The 18,992-nt window shown below is 42.1% G+C and overlaps 1 protein-coding gene across 14 annotated transcripts in view; it reads left to right on the top strand.

Moving 5' to 3' along the window:
• LOC143326627 (membrane-associated guanylate kinase, WW and PDZ domain-containing protein 1-like) overlaps positions 1-18,992 on the top strand; it is a 94,482-nt gene that overhangs the window by 37,271 nt on the left and 38,219 nt on the right. For 12 of the 14 annotated variants that reach the window (XM_076740360.1, XM_076740359.1, XM_076740356.1 and 9 more), the window contains one exon: positions 18,189-18,308. In XM_076740360.1, coding sequence (XP_076596475.1) covers positions 18,189-18,308 — 120 coding nt within the window. Of the gene's footprint in view, positions 1-3,784; positions 4,060-18,188; positions 18,309-18,992 lie in introns of those variants that run through there. The other 2 variants (XM_076740363.1, XM_076740361.1) reach the window with 2 other exon arrangements.

The raw sequence follows: 18,992 nt of genomic DNA, 5'->3' as shown, positions 1-18,992 counted from the left end.
ATATAGGCTAAGGGAATCAGGGAAGGTGGGGGTAGGGGTGGGAATTATGTGAGGGGAAAGAGGGGGGCAGGCACACTCGGAGCAGGCACGTCCAACCCAGAGGGACAGATGGCCAGTAGCCCTGGTGCTTTTTCCTCTTTGGTTTTCTAATTCACCCTGCAGGCTTTGTGTAAGGCCCACTAGTACACAGACCTTCTTTTCAAGAAGCAAGAGATGGCTGCTCTCCTTAGCTGGAAGAGGGAGGGAGAGAGGGTATCTGTGTGTGAAGAACGGACATGGTATAGGAAAGGAGAGGAGAGGAGATGAAGGAGGAGGAGGAGGGGGGTTTCTGTAGAGGCAGAGCAGGTTTTTGAGAGGAGGTTAGGAGAGGAGAAGAGATGAGGAGCTGAGAGAGAGCAGAGAGGGGGGTCATCAGCCTCGAATGGATGGAGGTCAGGTCCAGATGCTGCTCAAACAAAAGGGCTTCTCTGGGGGAACGGCAGGGGGAAGCGTGGCACTCGCCATTGTGTGTGTCGCTGCATTGCAGGGTGCTGCTGGGGAGCCTCATGCTAATGATGGCCATTCATTCTTGTAACGGATGAGTGGGCCCCAGCTTCTGTTTGCCTGCTTTTCACATACGCACGGTTCATATTTTGTTCATGTAACCAAATATCTGCTGTGTTAACACACGATTCGCTCTGGGAACGACGAGGGATGGAAAAACGAGCTCATTGAGGAAGCTGGGCAAATATGTGTTTTTTGCATAGTAATGATGTATGAAGACAGGTGCAGCCTCTGTGTGTTTACATGGACTATCTGTGTGTGTGAGGTTAATGTTTAATGCATGCGTTCATTGCCTTATTTAGCATATTTTACAGTCACAAACAGGCAAACGTCAGTTGTCACCATTAAAATAAATCACATACAGGCCAAAAGGACTGCAGATCATCCTTCTTGTTTTACTGTTGAGTGTGATTGGTGAGTGGGTGGAAGGTGGCACTGGAGGCTGTGGTCTCTGACATTGTTTTTCTTATTAACAATCTCTTCCAGGCCCTTTTCAAAGACATCTTACGGCACATTATCCAGAAGAAACCATTGCAACCACACAGCCTCTATTTCTGTTTCTGCACTTAGAGTTTAGAACAAGCTGTTCTTTACAGTAACTAAAGCAAACCCGAAGAGAAACCACTGTGATCCAGAATATAAAGTGTAGCTCACAGTAATATCATTGCTCTTCAAAATCCTTATTCATGCTTCCCTTCCAATCTCATGTAATGCAATCAGTCTTTGATCTTGTGAAGATTGTTGACAGGATCACCCCAGAGTCACTCAAGTCAATTTAAAGTAATCAGTCTCTGATTAATGAGCCACTATCTCATCCCACAACTGCAGAAATGCTTCATGTAGTTCTCTCTGTATGGCTTGGAGGGGCTGCAGTCGTTGTCTGCTCAGACCACAGTGATACTTCAGCCAAACTGGGAGTCCTGTCCACATGGAACTAAACCAGAACTTGAGATTGTTGATCAAAGCAGGTGTGAATTCTCTCATTTACAGATTGATGTTTAGATTTCAGACTGCTAGCTCGTGTATCTGTTTGTGTTGTTGTCAGTGGAGGATGATGAAGATAAGCCCGTCTTTGAGGTCAGGGAAATGAACTGTGCTAATTCGCAGCCTGCACAAAGATTCCCTGTGATGATCATGTCGTACTTTACTGGACTCAGCTGTGTGTGAGAGTCTTGTGATGGTTTGGATGTGGATCCACAGTTGTGGCCAGCTAGCCCACATACTGTAGCTCATAAGTGTTTGCAAGCCTCGATGCCTCCAAGCAGTGAGTGTGATGACGCCAGATTGATCTAAAAACGGATATGCTTTAACTTTCTTCACTGAACTTTGTGTACATGTGGGTGCTTACAGTATCTGCTGTTTTTCTATCATATTTACTCCTCACAAATATCATCGCTCCATCAGTGCTCTTTGCTTGCAGGTTTGGCAGTATGTCTCATGCAGTCAGTGAAAGGTGATTTCATGTTTTCGCTCTTTGTTTGAATATGTAGTTATCAGAATAGCTGAGTCGTGTGTTTAGCCATTTTGCAAATTGTAAATGACATACAGCATGTTAAATGAATGTTTTATTCATCCCCCACCATATCGCTGCCATTTTGTCAGTGTAGGTGATCCCTTAAGGAGTAGTTTGACATTTTGGTAAATGCACGTATTCACTTTCTTGCTGAGTTAGATGAGAAGATCGATACCACTCTTATGTCTGTCCACGAAACATAAAGCTACAGCCAGCATGCAGTTAGCTTGAAGACTGGAAGCAAGGGGAAAGCGAAAGTTAATTAACATGTTTGTTCCTTTAAAGGTGCTGGTAGCTAGACATTTTATCATAAAACAGAGCCAAGTTGGTTGTTTCCTCGTCATTGTGCTAAACTAGGCTAATCTGTTGGCTGTAGCTTCATACATGAGTGCTTTTCTCCTCAGCAAGACTGTAAATAAGTGCACTTCCAAAAATGTAGAATTCCTGCAGTGTAATTTCACTACAGGTTGACCAGTCGTCAGAGACTTTACAGGCAACATTTGTATTTTAAAGATATGCCAGAATCCTAAATGTTAAATCTGATAAGTCAGTATGAATGAAAGTGAAATAATCCCTTAATATGCGGAGTCTTCGCTTCCCTTGTTTGACATTGCAAAATTGTGCAGAAGGATGTTCTGTTGGCGAGCTACAAATGGAGCTTAGCTTTATGTTAATCCAACAAAAACATGTCCAACCTTGTCCTACCTAAATCAGCCATTCCTCAGAAACAAATGTTATTTTTAGAGTCGCACTGCTATTGCTAGCCTAAGTAGCCTATGATTTAGCGACCAAGATGTTCGTAAATACTGAAGCGCCGTGTTGACAGGAACATCAGAAAATGTCAGACATATTGCTCATCGTACATTTCGATTCCCTATTAAGTGCATCAGGATTAGATTTAGAAAAATATCTCCAGTTGTATTAAAAGTAAAATATGGAACGGTTATATCGAGAAGTTGCAGCATTCAACACATTTTGTTGATTATGGCCAGTAAAACTGCTATTTTTTTATAACTTGTAGCTGTGGTACAGTGAGGCAAAGAGTGGACCGTGTGAATCCAAACAGAAAGCTGCAGTCCTCTTCCCTCAGGGCAGCTCCTGGGTTTTGTGGTCAGGTTGCCTGGGCAGCAGTCCATGTCCATGCAGGTACAGGCCTGCACTGCCAGGTATGGGTTTTCCGTTGGTCTGCCATCGGGCTCTTAATCTCTCATGGTCCTAATCAAGTCCGGGCTCTCTGCTTTAGTCCAGTCAAAGCATAGAGTAAACAAATCCAACCTGCAACGAACTCTGCAATCCGTCCTGAAAGATTAAAACCCTGATCATCATATTTACACGTTTACTGTATATCTTACTAAGCTGGTAACATCAGGAGCATCTTTCACACGATAGTACCCCCCTCCCATCTTCATCCTTACCCTCATCCTTGTCCTGCTGCCCTCTATACCCTTCTTTAACCCAGTGTTCACCCCTGGAGAGGTTTCATCAGTCACGCGACCTGCCTGAAGCTGGCTGTTTATCAGGAGGGACCATGTGTTAGGTAATGTCAAGAGTCTATATTTATGGCTAAGATAGCAGGAGAAGGGAAAAAGGGAAAGACAGAGGAGAGGAGGGAGAGAGAGAGCGAGAGAGAGAGAGAAAGAGGGAGGGAGGAAGGCAGGCAGTGGGCGGGAGTATGCAGGGGGCTACAGCCATTGGCCTTAGACAGGAACTGGAGTGTGAATAGCTCACAATGGCTTAGCCTCTAAGCTGGGCTGGACCTCTAATTTGCTCTGCTTGTGGAGCTTTGAAGAAAAACGGCAGCTGCCTACTAGCTGCCTGCCTGAATGAGCTCGCAAGCTGGGAGCTAGCAGTCGCTCGCAGACAACTGGATGATCCATGGACGGTTTGGTTGGAAGAAGGGGAGCAGAATTCAGCCCACTTGGATTTATCTTTTTGAATATTTCTGTGGAATAACGTGTGGAGAGGAAGGCAGCAGCAGCAGCAGCGGCAGTGGCGGTGTAGAGGTAATTCTGTGACATTTACTTCTTCTCCTGGGAATGATGCCCTGGCTTCCGGGATTAGATAGGAAGGGATGTGGGTGGGGAGAATAAACAGATGCACACAGAGGCAGAAATACAGAGGCAGGTGGATTTTTTTTTTTTCCAGGAGCGACTGTGGGAATCAGTGCCTATGCAGATTTGTGGTGTGATATTGATAGGCTGTGGTGTGTTGTGCCATGTGTCTGTGATGATGGCGGATGTGTGTGTGTGTGTGTGTGTGTGTGTGTGTGTGTGTGTGTGTGTGTGTGTGTGTACATGTTTGTCTGCCACATCTTCTCCCTCATCTTGTTCTTTCCACATTTTTACCTCCTTGAGTCGGCCCTCCTTGCTTCACTCTTTAAATGGAAGCTCCTTCTCCCTTTTTTCCTTCTTGCTTTTCTCCCATAAACACCCGTTTCTCTTGTGTAATTTTGCAAGATTTCCAGCTAATGATGCTTCAGATTGGATGTGCTTGCCCACTATTCATTTTCAGCTCCCCCCTCCCTCATTCTTCACCCCCATATTGAAAGAGGAGAGATGGGGAGGGAGCAGGGGGAACAGCAGGAGAATAGCGGCTGGGACTCAGCTGTGAGGACTGTTGTGGCGCGAGCTGAAAGAATGGCCTGTTGTGTTGGGCAGCAGCAGTATTGTGTGTCTGGCCTCTCTCCCTCTGTCCTTCTCCTCTTTAATGGGTAACTGCATCATCCCTTTATTCAAACAATCACAGTGAGGAACCCGCTCGTCTTATTTAAAAAAAAAAAAAAAAAAACATAGAAGGGACTCTTTGATAAAGAAAGTTACCCTTTACATAAATTTAGGACTGGGTATTGTCTGAAATGTTTCCACACTTGAAGACACCTGACAGTGAAAGAGTCATTTTGAGAAATATACTTATTTTGAGAAATATGAGCGTGATTTTCCACAAAACCCACATTTGAATTTAGAGCTGAAATTATTAGTCACAAACCCCAAATATTACCTAGTTCCAGCTCTTCAGATGTGATGATCTGCAGCTTTGTATTTTTGTGTTATGTGACAAGAAACTCAATATTTTAGGAAACTGGACTGTTAGTGAGACAAAATAAGACATTTGAAGAATGTCAAATCAGTTAATTGAGAACACAATCCACAGGAAAAACGATAATGAAAATAATCCTAAATTACAGCAGATAAGACAATGGTGTTAAATGTTCATTGTCATCTTAAGCACAAGCTTAAGAATTAAAGAACTTTGCCTCAAGAATATAGATAGCAAAGATAGCAAAATGTTGAATGAAATCAGGAACTGGCTTATCAAAGACTAAATAAATCACACTTTCAGTACTTGACATGTTTCGCTATGGACACATTCCTGCTGGTACCAAAAAAAGGATTGACATACATAAACGTGACCCTTTTTTGTGGCATTGCAGACAGACTTGATGGAAAATATTCAAGGAACCTGTTCTGTTTAACAGTGAGATTTGAAGACTGTTTGAATGTGTGTTTCATTGTGGGAGAGAAGAGGAGGCAGTGAAGCTCTTTGCTGAAGCTTCCTCAACCCCATGGTACTTAATTGAACTTACAACAGCATGGCGTGCTCTTAGCAGCACCCTGGCCCCTGATAGGATCTGGAGAGGGGCTGCTATTTGCTTAATCATTAATCTGAGGGCCTCCGCTACATTGATTCTCTCTCCGTTCCCCTTCATAAATCATTATGGGCCAGCAATCCTTTTAATGGGGGATGGAAGTGCTGATTGAACACAGCCACGGCACTCAGGACGTTATACTCACCTTGGTCTCCAGGTCAGCTGATCAGGACTCAGGAAACAGGTCCAGTACCTGTCCATCTCGGCAGCAGCAGACTTCAAGCTGGACGGACAGATCTTTTAATTAGAATAAGTTTAACTCATGTTCAGACCAAATATTTTGTAATATTCTGCATTAGTCCTGTTAGCGTCTATAAAGAGATTTGTCCAGATGACACCATAATGGATGCAAATGGACATCTAGCCGTAGTTTGTGGTTGAGACGCACCCATCATCTGACCAGTGTATTAAGGGACTACTTGTGTAGATGAGGCCTTAAAGTGCTGCCTCAATCAATGCTGCTCCGGTAATTGGCTTAGAGGCCCAAGAGAGTTCCCTGCTAACTCCCTGTGTGACTGTTGGCTTTCTCTGCTCCTCCCCTGCTCTGTCTGCGCAGAGATATGCACGTAATTTCTTCTCACGTCACCTCTCAGCCTCTGTTTTCATAACACACACTCCCCATCAACACCGAGCGTGTGTTTATCCTGGAAACACGCCCCAATTTATGCTGTAGCTATGGTTTCTTGTGTTGTGGAGGGAGCATGAGCCTAAGTTTGATGTGATATTATATTTTCACTTTAACTGAAGATGTGATTCAGGTTGTTATTTTTTTTTATTAGTCAGTTAATTTAGATAAAAACAACTATTTCCCTGCACACTGTCCAGCCCCACCATCAGGATTATCTCACTCTCAGGTCAGTTGGAAGTGGCTTGGTCTCGTGTGCCCCCCGCCGCCCCCACCACACTCACAACCAGCAGGGGTTAAAACAGCAGATGTTTGGCTGTGTCTGTGTGTGTCCACGAGTGTGTGTGTATGTCTGTGTTAGACAATGAGTGGAAGCTCCTCAGACCATCAACAGCAGGAAGGCGAATGAGGGTATCAGATGTCACCACAGTGCTGTCAGCTCCACTGCCTTTTGTTAATACACAGGAGGGCGTTTTCTCACCTGGGTTTGTGTGTGCTGCTGTTGTGGTGGTGGTGCGGATGGTTTTCTCTTTTTCTTTCACTGTCTAAATTGTGGGCATAATTATAAGTAGTTTGTGTCTCTGGTGACGACAGGCGGGGGAGTAAAGATCTGAACAGTCAAACAGGAGGTCGTGTGGGTGTGGGTGGAGGGGTGTTCAGGCTGTCTTGGCCCCAGGTGAACAGTGAACCAAACTGAACCAAAGGTCAGAAGAGGACATCAAGAGAGAAGCTGCAGAGGATGCAGAGACAGATTTCAGCTTTAGTCTGACATCCTGCAACTTCATTTGTGTGTTTGCACAATATGAAATAGAAACATGAAATGTAAAAAGATTGAGCAAAATTCGGACAGGTTAACACAAAAGGAAGGAATCATGGAGTAATAACAGATGTGCGGGTAAAGCCAAAAAGCCAGGAGGCTTATCGCATCACTCTGCTTGAGGAGCAAACGTTCACTTCAAACAACACTTCATTTCTCTTGGCAGCTTCTGCACAACCAAACCATTTTGAAAAATATGACACCATGAACACATTTTTATTTTTGACTTCTGAAGCATGCTCTAATAGTAATGCAGCGCTATCGAGTGACTATATTATGTCAGGTGAAAATATACTGAGTGAGGTGAAACAATAGTGTGGAACACAGTCTGCAGACATCCAGGGTTTGGTTCGGGGTTCATTTTCAGACTAGTGTTAATGGTAGAAAAGAAGTTCAGGATCAGGTTCCTGTACTAAATATAGGAGTGTGCTGTTGCTACTTCACCTGCAAACAAGGTACTCAACTAACAAAGGACCAAATTTAACAACAGGGATGAAGTAGAATAGAACAGAAAAGATAAACTGTTCATATGTCTGTTTTCCACCTGATAATCAATATCAATTGTGTTAAATATAATAAATACACATAGACATGAGACAAAGAGTCTACAGCCATGCTAGTGGCTCCGTAGCACAGCAGTGATTTGCGCTAACATCACCATGCTAATATGATAATGCTAACATGCTGATGTTAAGTAGGTATAAGATTTAATGAGTTCATCATCTTAGTTTAACGTGTTAGCATGTTAGCATTCGCTAAAACGTTTCAGTCAAAACCACAAATGTGAACTTCATTGTGACACGACAGCGCGAGAAGGAAAGTCGGCAAAGTTATCAGGAGACATCGTCAAAGTAAAAAATTTGTCAGGGGATCACTGAAATCAAGAGGGTTTGTCCTCTAGGGAACATGAATATCTGTATACAATTTCATGGCAATCTGTGCAATACTTAAGATATTTCAGACTGGACCAAAGAGATGGACCGACTGACCGGCTCTGCTATCCCTAGAGCCACGCCCTCGAGCATGGCTTAAAAGTGTCATTTAAATTGAAGGCTCATGAAATCTAATTTCAGGTGCACTAAAAACCTTTCACATCCATCTTTCCTCTTTTTTGTAGTTCCAACATTATAGTTCGTACAGTTACAGATCACATTTTTTAATCCTTCAGCCTTGTTCTCATGTGCGGTACATAACAGGGACATGTGGATATCCCTGGCAGGCTCGGGCCACTTTTAGACCATCCAAACATTCACTCAGCCACATGAATGAAATATTTAGTCAGCCTCCACAGATAACAGCTTCCCTCTTAGTATAAACTCACACAGCTTGTATCAGCCCACCAGAAAAGGCTGCAGTGCAACTTGGTTTCATGCAAAAATGTGATTTATTTTTTTATTTATTTATTTATTTTTACAGTGTATAGTAAAAAACAGTGTTTGCCAGTTTCAACTAAATACAACCCCATTTGTATTTTTTCCTTGACCTTGGTGATAATTCTAGTGTAGTAGCATTTCATTGGGTCTGTATGAGCTCAGTATTTGTGATGACAAAATGCCAAATGATGTGGAGCAATATAAGAAGGAAATTATGAATTTTTGGCTGCAAAAACAGTGAAAGTTGAGCCTTGTGCATTGTAAAAGATTCAGCAGCCATATGGCCTTAGAATATGCTTTTCTCTGAAGCCAGATAAAATGGCCTCTAAATGGTTTGTCACGAGTACTTGCTCATTTACAGTGCGTAGTGGCAGAAGCATGCAAAAACATTTGGAAAATGCAAACTCCTCGAAGCAGATCCTGTCTGTGTCCATTTTAATGAGATTAAGGAACTGGAAGATGTTTCTGTTTAGATGTTCTGGTGAAGGTGGAAGTGAAGTTTCACTGGAATGTGAAATAATTAAACATCTTGTGTACCTATAGACTCCTCTAAAGCAGCTTTCTATGTCATCTCATGACAAAACTAAAGTACAGTGACCTTCGCTAATGAAATGCAACTGTGTTTTTAAGTAATTAAGAGAGAACTGTCTTTGTGTCATGAGTTGAGCGTAAGAAAATCACTGCCATCATGTGGTTGACCCATCATTAGAGAGGTCTTATTGGTAAGTTTTGCTGCTTTCTGCACCTCCCTGAGATACTGCTGCTATGCTTTTCTGCCCTTCAGTTTGGTCTCTTTTGGGGATTTTAATCATCTTCTCAAAGACAGACATTTATGTGTGGATGAATAATCACCTCTTGCCATGACAGAGTTGAAAATGATTTTTCCGAGATTGCAGATTAAGACAACCAGTTCATGAAAAAGGACTGTTAAAAGTGTCCATCGTGATTCAAATACCTAGAGCACCTACTGTAAGGTGATAACATTTCCCCAAGGTCTACAACTCCAAGGTCTGTAATTAATGACTTTGGACAGCTCGGATGCTCCTGCAGTTTATGGTGCGTGTTCGGTAGCAGTGAGTGAGTGGCCCAGTATTAGGAGACAGGATGTGGGTCATAGCAGGCACTCAAACAGGGACACATGTCCCCTGCTCCAGAGCTTTTTATGAACTGCCAGTGAGGACAGAAACTGGCTTCCACAACCTGCTATTTATAGTCCACACTCTGAATACACTATATATGTGTTTACACACTCCCTCTCTCTATCTGTGTCTCTATCTGTCTCTCTGATTGTGTGTCTGTGTGCTTCTGTTAGCGTGGAGGTTCATACCTGCATTCATGTGTATGTTTACTGTAAACTGTCTGCCATATGCAGACTGAAGCTAAATGTAGAGCAGAGCACAATGGAGGGTTAGAAGTAAGCACACATGCAACACTAGTCTTTCATTTGTACTCTAAGATTTGGCTCATCTCTGTTTGCCCCTCCACTTCCTTTAAAGGGGCGCAGATTAACACACCTGACAGTACAGCACAGTCCACTCTTATCTTTGGATCTCATACCGTCACAAGAGCAGGGTTACTGCATTGGATTGCTTTTGGTCATATGTTAATGTGTCCACTTCCTCAAATGTTCTAGTGCTGCAACTATTTATTTTTATTTTTCCATTATTGTTGAATCTCTGGACTATTTCTTTGATTAATCTACTAATTGTTTCATCTCTGAAGTATCAGAAATTATGAAAAATTCCCATTTCAATTTACCAGAGCTGAAGTTAATGTCTTCAAATTGCTTCACTAATACTCCAAAAGATGCTCAGCTAATGATATAAAACAGATTAGAGCTGCAGTGATTCTTCAATTATTTGATTAGCTGATCAACAATTTTAATTACTGGCTAATTATTTAAATGAATAATCAGCAAAAATGCCAAAAGTTCACGGGTTTCAGCTTCTAAAACATGACAATTTGTTGCTTTTCTCTTTGTTTTATGACTGTAAGTTAAATATTTTTGGGCTTTAGACAAAAGAAGCTATTGGAAGTGTCATCTAGAGCTTTGGGAATCTGTGACAGGCATTTTTCTGATGTTTTGTAGACTCAACAGTTAATTGATCGACGATTAGAATAATCATTACCCTCAGCTCTAAAATAGATACAAGCAGAGAAGCAGGAGCCAGTTCATGTTTGGCATTTTTTCTTTGTTGGTGATTAATTTTGAAATCAGCAACTACTGGTTACAGCAATGACTTGGTTTGCATTGTAAGGACAGAGCGTTACCAGTGCAGCGAAAAAGACAATGTTGATGGCGTGACAGAAGTGAGGACATGCTTGCTTGGACTCCTTTATCCTTTTAGCAGCGCTTAGATCAATACCTCTCTCTCTCTCTCTCTCTCTCTCTCTCTCTCTCTCTCTCTCTCTCTCTCTCTCTCTCTGACACACACACACACACGCACACAAACACACCCAGCTTCTTCCTCCTTGTGCGAAAGATAGCGAGATGCTACTCACTCAATAACACCATGCCCAGACAAGATGAAAGTGGAGATGTGAGGAGAACCAGCACAGAGTGTGCCGCACAACGAGCCAGAAGAGCTGTGTGTGTTTGTGTTTGGCTTCTCGTGGTGTGGCGGTAGTTTGTCAGACAGCGAGAGGTGAGAATGAGGGAGAAAGCGCGAGCTGTTTGTTGCACGAGGGATCTCACGTGTCCATTAGGTGATTGTTTTTCCTGTTGTGTGTCATGCATCTGTAGCACCCTCGTCCTCCTCCATCTTTCTCCTTTCTGCCGTTCCACCATTTGGCAGATGCCCCCTGTCACAACAGCCGTGCACTTTCCTCCCTTCACCCCTGTGCGGGTGGACCACAGCTGTGATTGACGTTGTTGTTGTTAAGAGAGAGATTGAGCCCGGAAACATCCGTGCTGTGGGGGACACTTCATCACACCCAGAAATTACTGCTGTGTCTGCCCACTACAACCTATGAATATTTTCAAAAGCAGGACGACAGAAATAGAGAAATTAAACTTCCTTGTAGTGACAAATGAAGATGAAGACAGAAGAGGAGGAATTAATGTTGAGGTGGAGAGTGTGCACGGCAGGAGAAAGGAGATACAAAGGAGGAATCAAGAGAAATGGTGGGAGGGACAGAGGATGCTTAGAAGCTATGTGGAGCAGACAGTGAGAATTATGTGTATTCATTACACAATAAAAAGTAAAAGGTAACAAAAGGGAGCTGTGGGTTTAATGCTGGTGATTTTTTCTTTTCTTCTCAAAGCCATATTATGGATTCAGTCCAGCTAACTGACTTGCAACATTGCCTGCAACAGCCGAACACAGCCAGAGAGATTAAAAGGATTGTAACCTTGGTAAACAAACAGGACAGCGAACTGTACAGCAAAATCTCTGACAGCAGACACATTTCTGTTGTCTCACAATGTGCTGTATACCAGAGTATACAGACCTGTACTATGAAAGCCAGTGGCTGACTTTACAGCTTTGTTGAATCAGGCTGTAATTTGGTTGTGCAAAGGTTTTTATTTTTCAAAAGAGAATTTGTGAGCTACTACTGCATCAAACACGGCTGCAGGTTGTAGATTTTACTACATCATATGATTCTTATTTCAGTTTAATTGTGAGTTATCTTCTCAATTAAATTGCGTGAGGTTGATGTTTGTGGCTTTCAGTGAGATGTCTCAACAAGCATTGGATGGATTACCGTGGAATATGTGGCAGACATTCATTTCCTCCTGAGGATGAATTGCAATTGTGCATTTAGTGCTCGTTAGTGAATGTTAGCATGCTAACATGCTCAACTACCTGCTAAACAGATCCCCATCAGCATGTTAGCATTTGGCACAAAGCGCCGGTGTGCCGCGGTGCAGCCTCACACAGCCGACAGTGTGGCTGTAGACTTTTAGTCTTCTTAATAGGCTGCTGGCTTTAGCTTCATATTAACAGACATGAGAGTGATTCCCATGGTCTCACACTCTCGAGAAAGCAAACAAGTGCCAAAATGTTGAACTACTCCTTTAAGTGTAGAAGACCCTCAAAATGTGTTCTGTGGTCAATCAGAAGTCATTGATAAATATATCTGTATGTTCTGTTAACACTGATGATAAGTTTTCAGTAATAATTGTCTTAGCTGTAAAACTACAGTCAAGTAGTACAGTAAATCTGATTCTATAAAAGTCAACCAAAGGTTCAACCAAATACAGTTGTGGTGTTAACATTTGGCAGATTTAAGACAAATACTTCAACCAGCAGTGAACACACTCTCAGCTGCGAGTCCCTGTGGCAGCTTCAGCCTGGGCAAGATGAGTATGTTTGAGTTACTGAGGAAGGAGCTGCTGTGTAGACTTCAGCTTCCTCTGTTTGATGTGCGTGAAGCCTCTCTATCTGTTACAAGCTGTCATAAAAAGGTCTGAGCCTATCGCTGCTATATGACTGCCTGTTTGTGGACTATTTGTTGTGTTATTTATGCATGATCCACACCACATTGGTAGATGTAAGTAAAACACATAACTTTTCCGTCTTTTAACACAAAAGGATTGGAAAACATACAGAATCAATACCCCGTAACGCCACTGTAAACACAGAGGAAAGACACAGACACATGGGCAAGCTTGCACAATTTCTTCCAGCCACTGAAAATTGCTCATGGCACTAAACGCATGAGGTGAGTGTGCAATTTTTGTATGAAGTCAAGAGTCACTCAAATGATTAGCTTTAGAGAGCGTGCAGCATCTTTTCAGTGAGGTGCATTTAAGCCAGTGTCGGCGCTCGATTAAAATGCCTCTCCTTTAGTGAATAATCATACCCACCAACAACATTAAACTTGAAATGCAGCGTGCAAAAAGTGGCTTTTCAAGAGCGTATTTGATGCCTGCAGAAGTCGGCCCGGGCCTGTCATATTTGATTTTCTAAAAGCAAAATAAAGTAGACAGCAGAACACAGAGATCTTCATTTCACTCACAGTTCAAAGAGCTTTCACGTTTTTTTCTACCAGTGTCAGTCAGTCAAAGGATCTATCTTTGTGATTAATTATTACAATTACTTTTGAGAAATGTTGCTTCATTTGGGGGGCTTTCAATGCTTTTACCTGGGATGTCAATCTACTGGGAAAACCATAGAATAACAAAAGAAATACAGGGAGTGGAACAAATAGTGTAATCCAGTGCAATATCTCTGCAATAAATACTTTGTTTGTGAAGCTCATAATGTTTAGTTTTTTAGCAGTGACAAAGAGATATTGCTTCAGCTCTTTGGTTATTTTTAAGTGGTGGTTTGTGTTGCTGTTGTTGTATTGAATTGCATTTATTTTACAGCTGTTACTGTTACTGCACTCTGTGGCTAATATGAAAGCTCTGCACTGGTTTTCCTACCAGTGCAAAAGAAAAAGCACCCATGCATCTTTATACTGTCTCTCTGGATGAATGAGCACCCAAGTTGTCCCTGAACAAAGATTACTCTCTGCTGGGTTTGGTGGTATTTCAAAACTGAAGACGTTTCCAAATGTGCTTGTGTTTCATTTTTCCATTCATGCACGTACTGGCTGGTTTCTCACAGTGAGAGAATGGAGTCCATTGATGACTGTCGGTGGAAGTTAGTTCATCAGACCCGGGGTCGGGGCTGACTACGGACCAGTCATTGTTTCTCTGGCCAGAGAAAATAGAGACTATCCACAGTGATAGTAAGCAGACGAGCCAGACCTCTCTGTTGATGTCGCACACAGAGAGTATTCCGACTCTCTCTACAAGCTGCCGAGTATGAAACAGGAGCTATATCCCGAACTTGATCAAATGCCCTTACTTTAGTTTATGATGATTAAATGGTGCTTTAGCAGCAGCAAAGCGTATGAATTCCATCATCAAATGGGCTGGAAAACACATTTTATCATGGTATGCATGTTTATCATCTCTTTGTTATGGAAGATTTTCTGTGCAATCTGCAGATCATTTTCTCATTTCACTGTGTCTATAAAATGTCCAAGGTGACATCCTGAACTCAAAGGTCTTGTTTTGTCAAATCAATGGTATAAAACCCAAAGATATTCAGTTTACGGTGACATAAAACGGACCAAAGCACAGAAGAAAGGAGAAAATACTCATATTTGAGGAACTGGTGAACCAGCAGGTGTTTGGCATTTGTGCTTGAAACATGACTCAAGCAATTCTGAAAATATTTTTTATTGACTGATTGTTTTGAATGAGTTTTGCATCAGCGTGAAGTGCATGGATCTGTGAACAAGATCAGTGAAACACATTTTCACTTGTCTATTTCATCTATTAATTTATCTGCAATTTTAGGCCTGCAACTAAAGATTACTCCCATTACTGATTAGTTTTAGGATTTTATTCTGGATTAATAGTTAATGAATCCATGTATAAAACATCAGAAAGCAGTGACAAGTGACACAAGTACAAGGTCCCATCATCAAATGTTCTATTTTGTTCTATTAAAAACCTGAAACCCAAAAAATAATTACATTTACTATCACACAAGACAATGAAAAGCAGTGAATTCTAAGATTTGAGAACCAGGAAGCATCATATTTGGACCCACATTTGACTGAGACAATTGATTACCAAAACAGCTGCAGATTAACTTCTTATGATCACTTGATCAATTTAGCATTGCAGTTCTAAACAATTTCTTGATTTATTTTCTAGGAAATGTTTTATATTACAATATACAGATATTTTGATATAAAATTACATGTACTGTCATCCATATCGTGCACACCTACTGTAGAATGTGTCTGTTGATCTTCATAAACTCTAATGGTATTGCTAATACTGCTTGTCATTCCCTCCAGGAAATAGTCTGCACCATGGTTCTTCTGTTACTCATGGATTTATTCGTCTTAAGTGCACTTTCGCCAGCATCAGCGTCATCAAATCCACCGTGGAACTGTTCAAATACATGACTATGTACAGAATAACCACACCCTCGTATCACACAAAAACTCCACCGGAGCAAACATAAAATCCTCAAACTGGCAATGCAGTATCACTTATAAGCTTTTAAACTTTGTATGTTTAACTGTATATGAACGTGATTACCATGGTCACACTGTTCCCATGAATCTTTCTATCAGGGCATCAAGCTGGACTCTTGCTGTCTCTTTAAAGTACGACATATTTGAACTCACATATAGCGTCCACTTGTTGTTAACTCTGCTTGTTCATTGATTCATTCATTGTGCACTGCTGGCTATCAGTCATCGTACTTTGGTTGGACTAGCCAGGCTAATAGATGCATGTCAACCAACAGTGGAAGAGTTGAATTTCTCTTTTGTTTTCAGTCTTCAGAAGGACGAGAAGCTGCTCTTGGTTGCTGGATTAGCTTTAAAACACTCAGAGGTCGACAGAAGAATTCTGTGTTTCTGCTTACACCATGTGGTTTTTCAAGATTAGTGTCTTTCCTCAGAAATTATAGATTGTTTACTTCAATAATGAATGCCTTTTTTGTTTGTTTTACCACGAGTGTATTGCACTTTTTGATTTGAGAAACAGTGTAGTTGTAATGCTGTATTGTGACAAACAATTGTCTAAAACTGGAATCCCCACTGACTTCACTACGGTCATTAATATTCCAGTAAAAAAAATGTGAGATTCTATTAGTGCATCAGGACATTCTGGGGACAACTCACCATCTTGGCATTTAATGATAATGAATGGGCATCTGTGGCTGTGACATCATAAAGTACGTCACAACGTGGCCCACTGTTCTGAAAATACTGCATTTAAATTATTCAAGATTTCACAGAGTGCAAACACAAGATCAAGTTATGTAACCCAGAAGCTCAGATTGTCAAGTTTCATGAGGAAGTTTAATTGTCAAGTGGTTGCAGAGTAGTTCTCTGATAAATAAACTAGTTGAATGCTAAACAGGTGATGATGTAACTCGTGATGGAAGTTGGAAGATTTGCAGGAATGAGGCAGGGTTCAGCCTTCAATATTCAGTAATATAGGCACACCAGAATTAGTCGTCCTATCAGAGTCCTCCACTGTGGGGAATAGCCTGGAATAACAGCTCCATTCCCTTCTCAGCAGACAGCGTCATTAGAGCACACTGAGGCTCAGAAACATCTCCCACCACGGGACCACCCAGTCCTATGACTCAAACTCCCAGACAACTTCACTTTCATCTCCTCCTGATCCACTGAGGTGAATACAAAGCAGCACTTTGCTTGTGTGCTGCTGCTGTAAATATCATCATCATTATATCATGTTTTTTTCCTCGTGTGAGGGATTTGCTATCGTGCTCACATTCTGAGCGCTACGTCTTGTCAATTAAGTTGCCTCCTCCTTATCGATTTATCTTGAGGATCATTTTCAAAATGGCAGCAAGAAAAAGCGATAAAGAGAAGCCGTGTTGCCTTTGCAGTGCAGTGGAGGTGTAGGACTGAGCAGTAAAGACTTGTTCATTATCAGGTGTTTGTGGGCTGGATGTACCCTGAGGGATGGAGTGTGAGCTTGCATATTGGAGAGGCTCAGGTAAACTCTTGAACAAGCAAGAGTCTTGTATCAAACATGAGCTTGCTCACTCATCTAGAATAGAACATTGTGATAATGTTACAGGTGCTGCTTTCAAAAAGTGATTGTATTATGTATGTGTGAATGCATGTCTATCTCTCTATCTATATGCATGTTTACACTCCTGTCCTGACCACAGATGGGTCACAACTTCCGTCAACCATCTGGCCCATCATCTCATCTCCTTTTTGTACAGACAAAGACACAATAGCCCCTGTCTCCATTGTCTGGTGTCAGCTCCCCACTACAAAGTGTTCCCACTACAAAGTAAAAACGCCGCAGACCACTAATCATTAACCCAGAAGGGGATCAGGCTCAGGGCAGGAAGGCCAGCAAGGAAAATGTGAATGTTGTTTTGCCTTTTGACAGAATGTGAAACCAATGGGTTGATGGAGAGTCCTATCAGCCTTCTAATCTGCAGTTCTTTCAGAATTATGTCAAAACTCCTGAGTTTCATTGTCATGTCTTCTCGACACAAGGGAATCCGTCCTGATTTATATTGTCTCAGACTGAAAAGCTTTTATTGTACTTCTCTCACTCCTAACAACACCTAAGAAGTGCAGCTGCTCAGCACTGCAGTTGTAACAGGGACAATGCAGCTTTAACAATCAATAACAGCTTAAATAAAACCACTATGATACTATTATGTGTGTGCATTTCACAATTCCAGACTCACCATGAAGAAACTGTTGGATTGATAACAGTATCAAGATTATTGCCGAAGGCGACCTTTATTTTATCTCCTGACTGAGCAGGCAGCAGTTTCCCATGAGGCAGAGACATAGCAGGAGATGCGAGCCTCAATTTAATTTCCTGACATAATATTCACAGCCACTCGCCAGTCACTTCGCCTCCAATCACAGCGCTGAATTACAATCACACCCTCTTGATTTCAGAACTCTCTCATTTGCAGCTTTGGTAACCCTTCGCCATGGCCGGTCATGATTTGAAAAAGCTGAATCGATGTTTGGATGTTGCATTTTAACACTAATGACAGGCTCTCAGTGTGGTAGTTGTGAGAGAAGCATATTGAACATTATGTGCTCGGGGGAAAAATATGATTCAACCTTCAACTGTAAGCACGTGGTTTTAATTTTAACGGGTTATTAGCAGCCGTCTAAACTTTGTTTTGTTCCGTCCTCAGGTACGACCCGCCCCCCTCGAGACGGAGAGGTCCCAGGGGTGGATTACAACTTCCTGTCTGTGGAGGACTTTCTAGAACTTGAGGACAGTGGCACACTACTGGAAATAGGAACATATGAAGGTGAGGATGATGATTATGATTGTAACTGACACTCATGATAGCGCAGGTGTCCCGATTCACCACAGATACACTGTGCGTGGCAGCGATCAACATTTATTTCTTCCTACATGCAGGCGGGCTGTAAGACTGTGCACTCAGTTGATTCCGATTAGACTGTGCATGATGGGAGGAGATGCATCCAGGAGACAGCAGGTCACTCCACATCTGCCCCTCTCACTCTGATTAGGACAGTGTTGTGCAGTGCTAAGTCTCATACTGACACAAACCTGTATGTGTCAACATGTGTGCACGTGTGTGCGCTTGTGCATTGCGTGTTTGTTTGCGAGCCTGTGCGTTATGCAGGTCTAAGTCTGATTTGTGTGTGCGCGCGTGTGCATGCGTGCGTTTGTGTGATTGTGTGCATGTAGCCGGGAGAGAATGTTACGACATTAATCTGCTTGGCACCGGTTCTGCTGTGTGTTGGCACGTTTCTCTCTTTCACGCAGACAATGTCAAATACCTGTCCACAGGAGTCCGTGGCCATGCAGACAACCAGACGAAGACAGGATTATTGATTCATAGCTAACTCTGCATTAAAATGTTTTGCTTATATGCACCTTCTTGTAATTTAGCTCAAAATTTTGTTAAGTATTTGGGGAAAATGGGGGGGGGGGGGGGTCTTTTTAAATTGATAATGAAAGTAGA

The sequence above is a fragment of the Chaetodon auriga genome, chromosome 10 (assembly GCF_051107435.1).
Source record: "Chaetodon auriga isolate fChaAug3 chromosome 10, fChaAug3.hap1, whole genome shotgun sequence".
Classification (NCBI taxonomy): domain Eukaryota; kingdom Metazoa; phylum Chordata; class Actinopteri; order Chaetodontiformes; family Chaetodontidae; genus Chaetodon; species Chaetodon auriga.
Note: the sequence above shows the minus strand (reverse complement) of the source record. Positions and strands in the feature narration are given on the sequence as shown.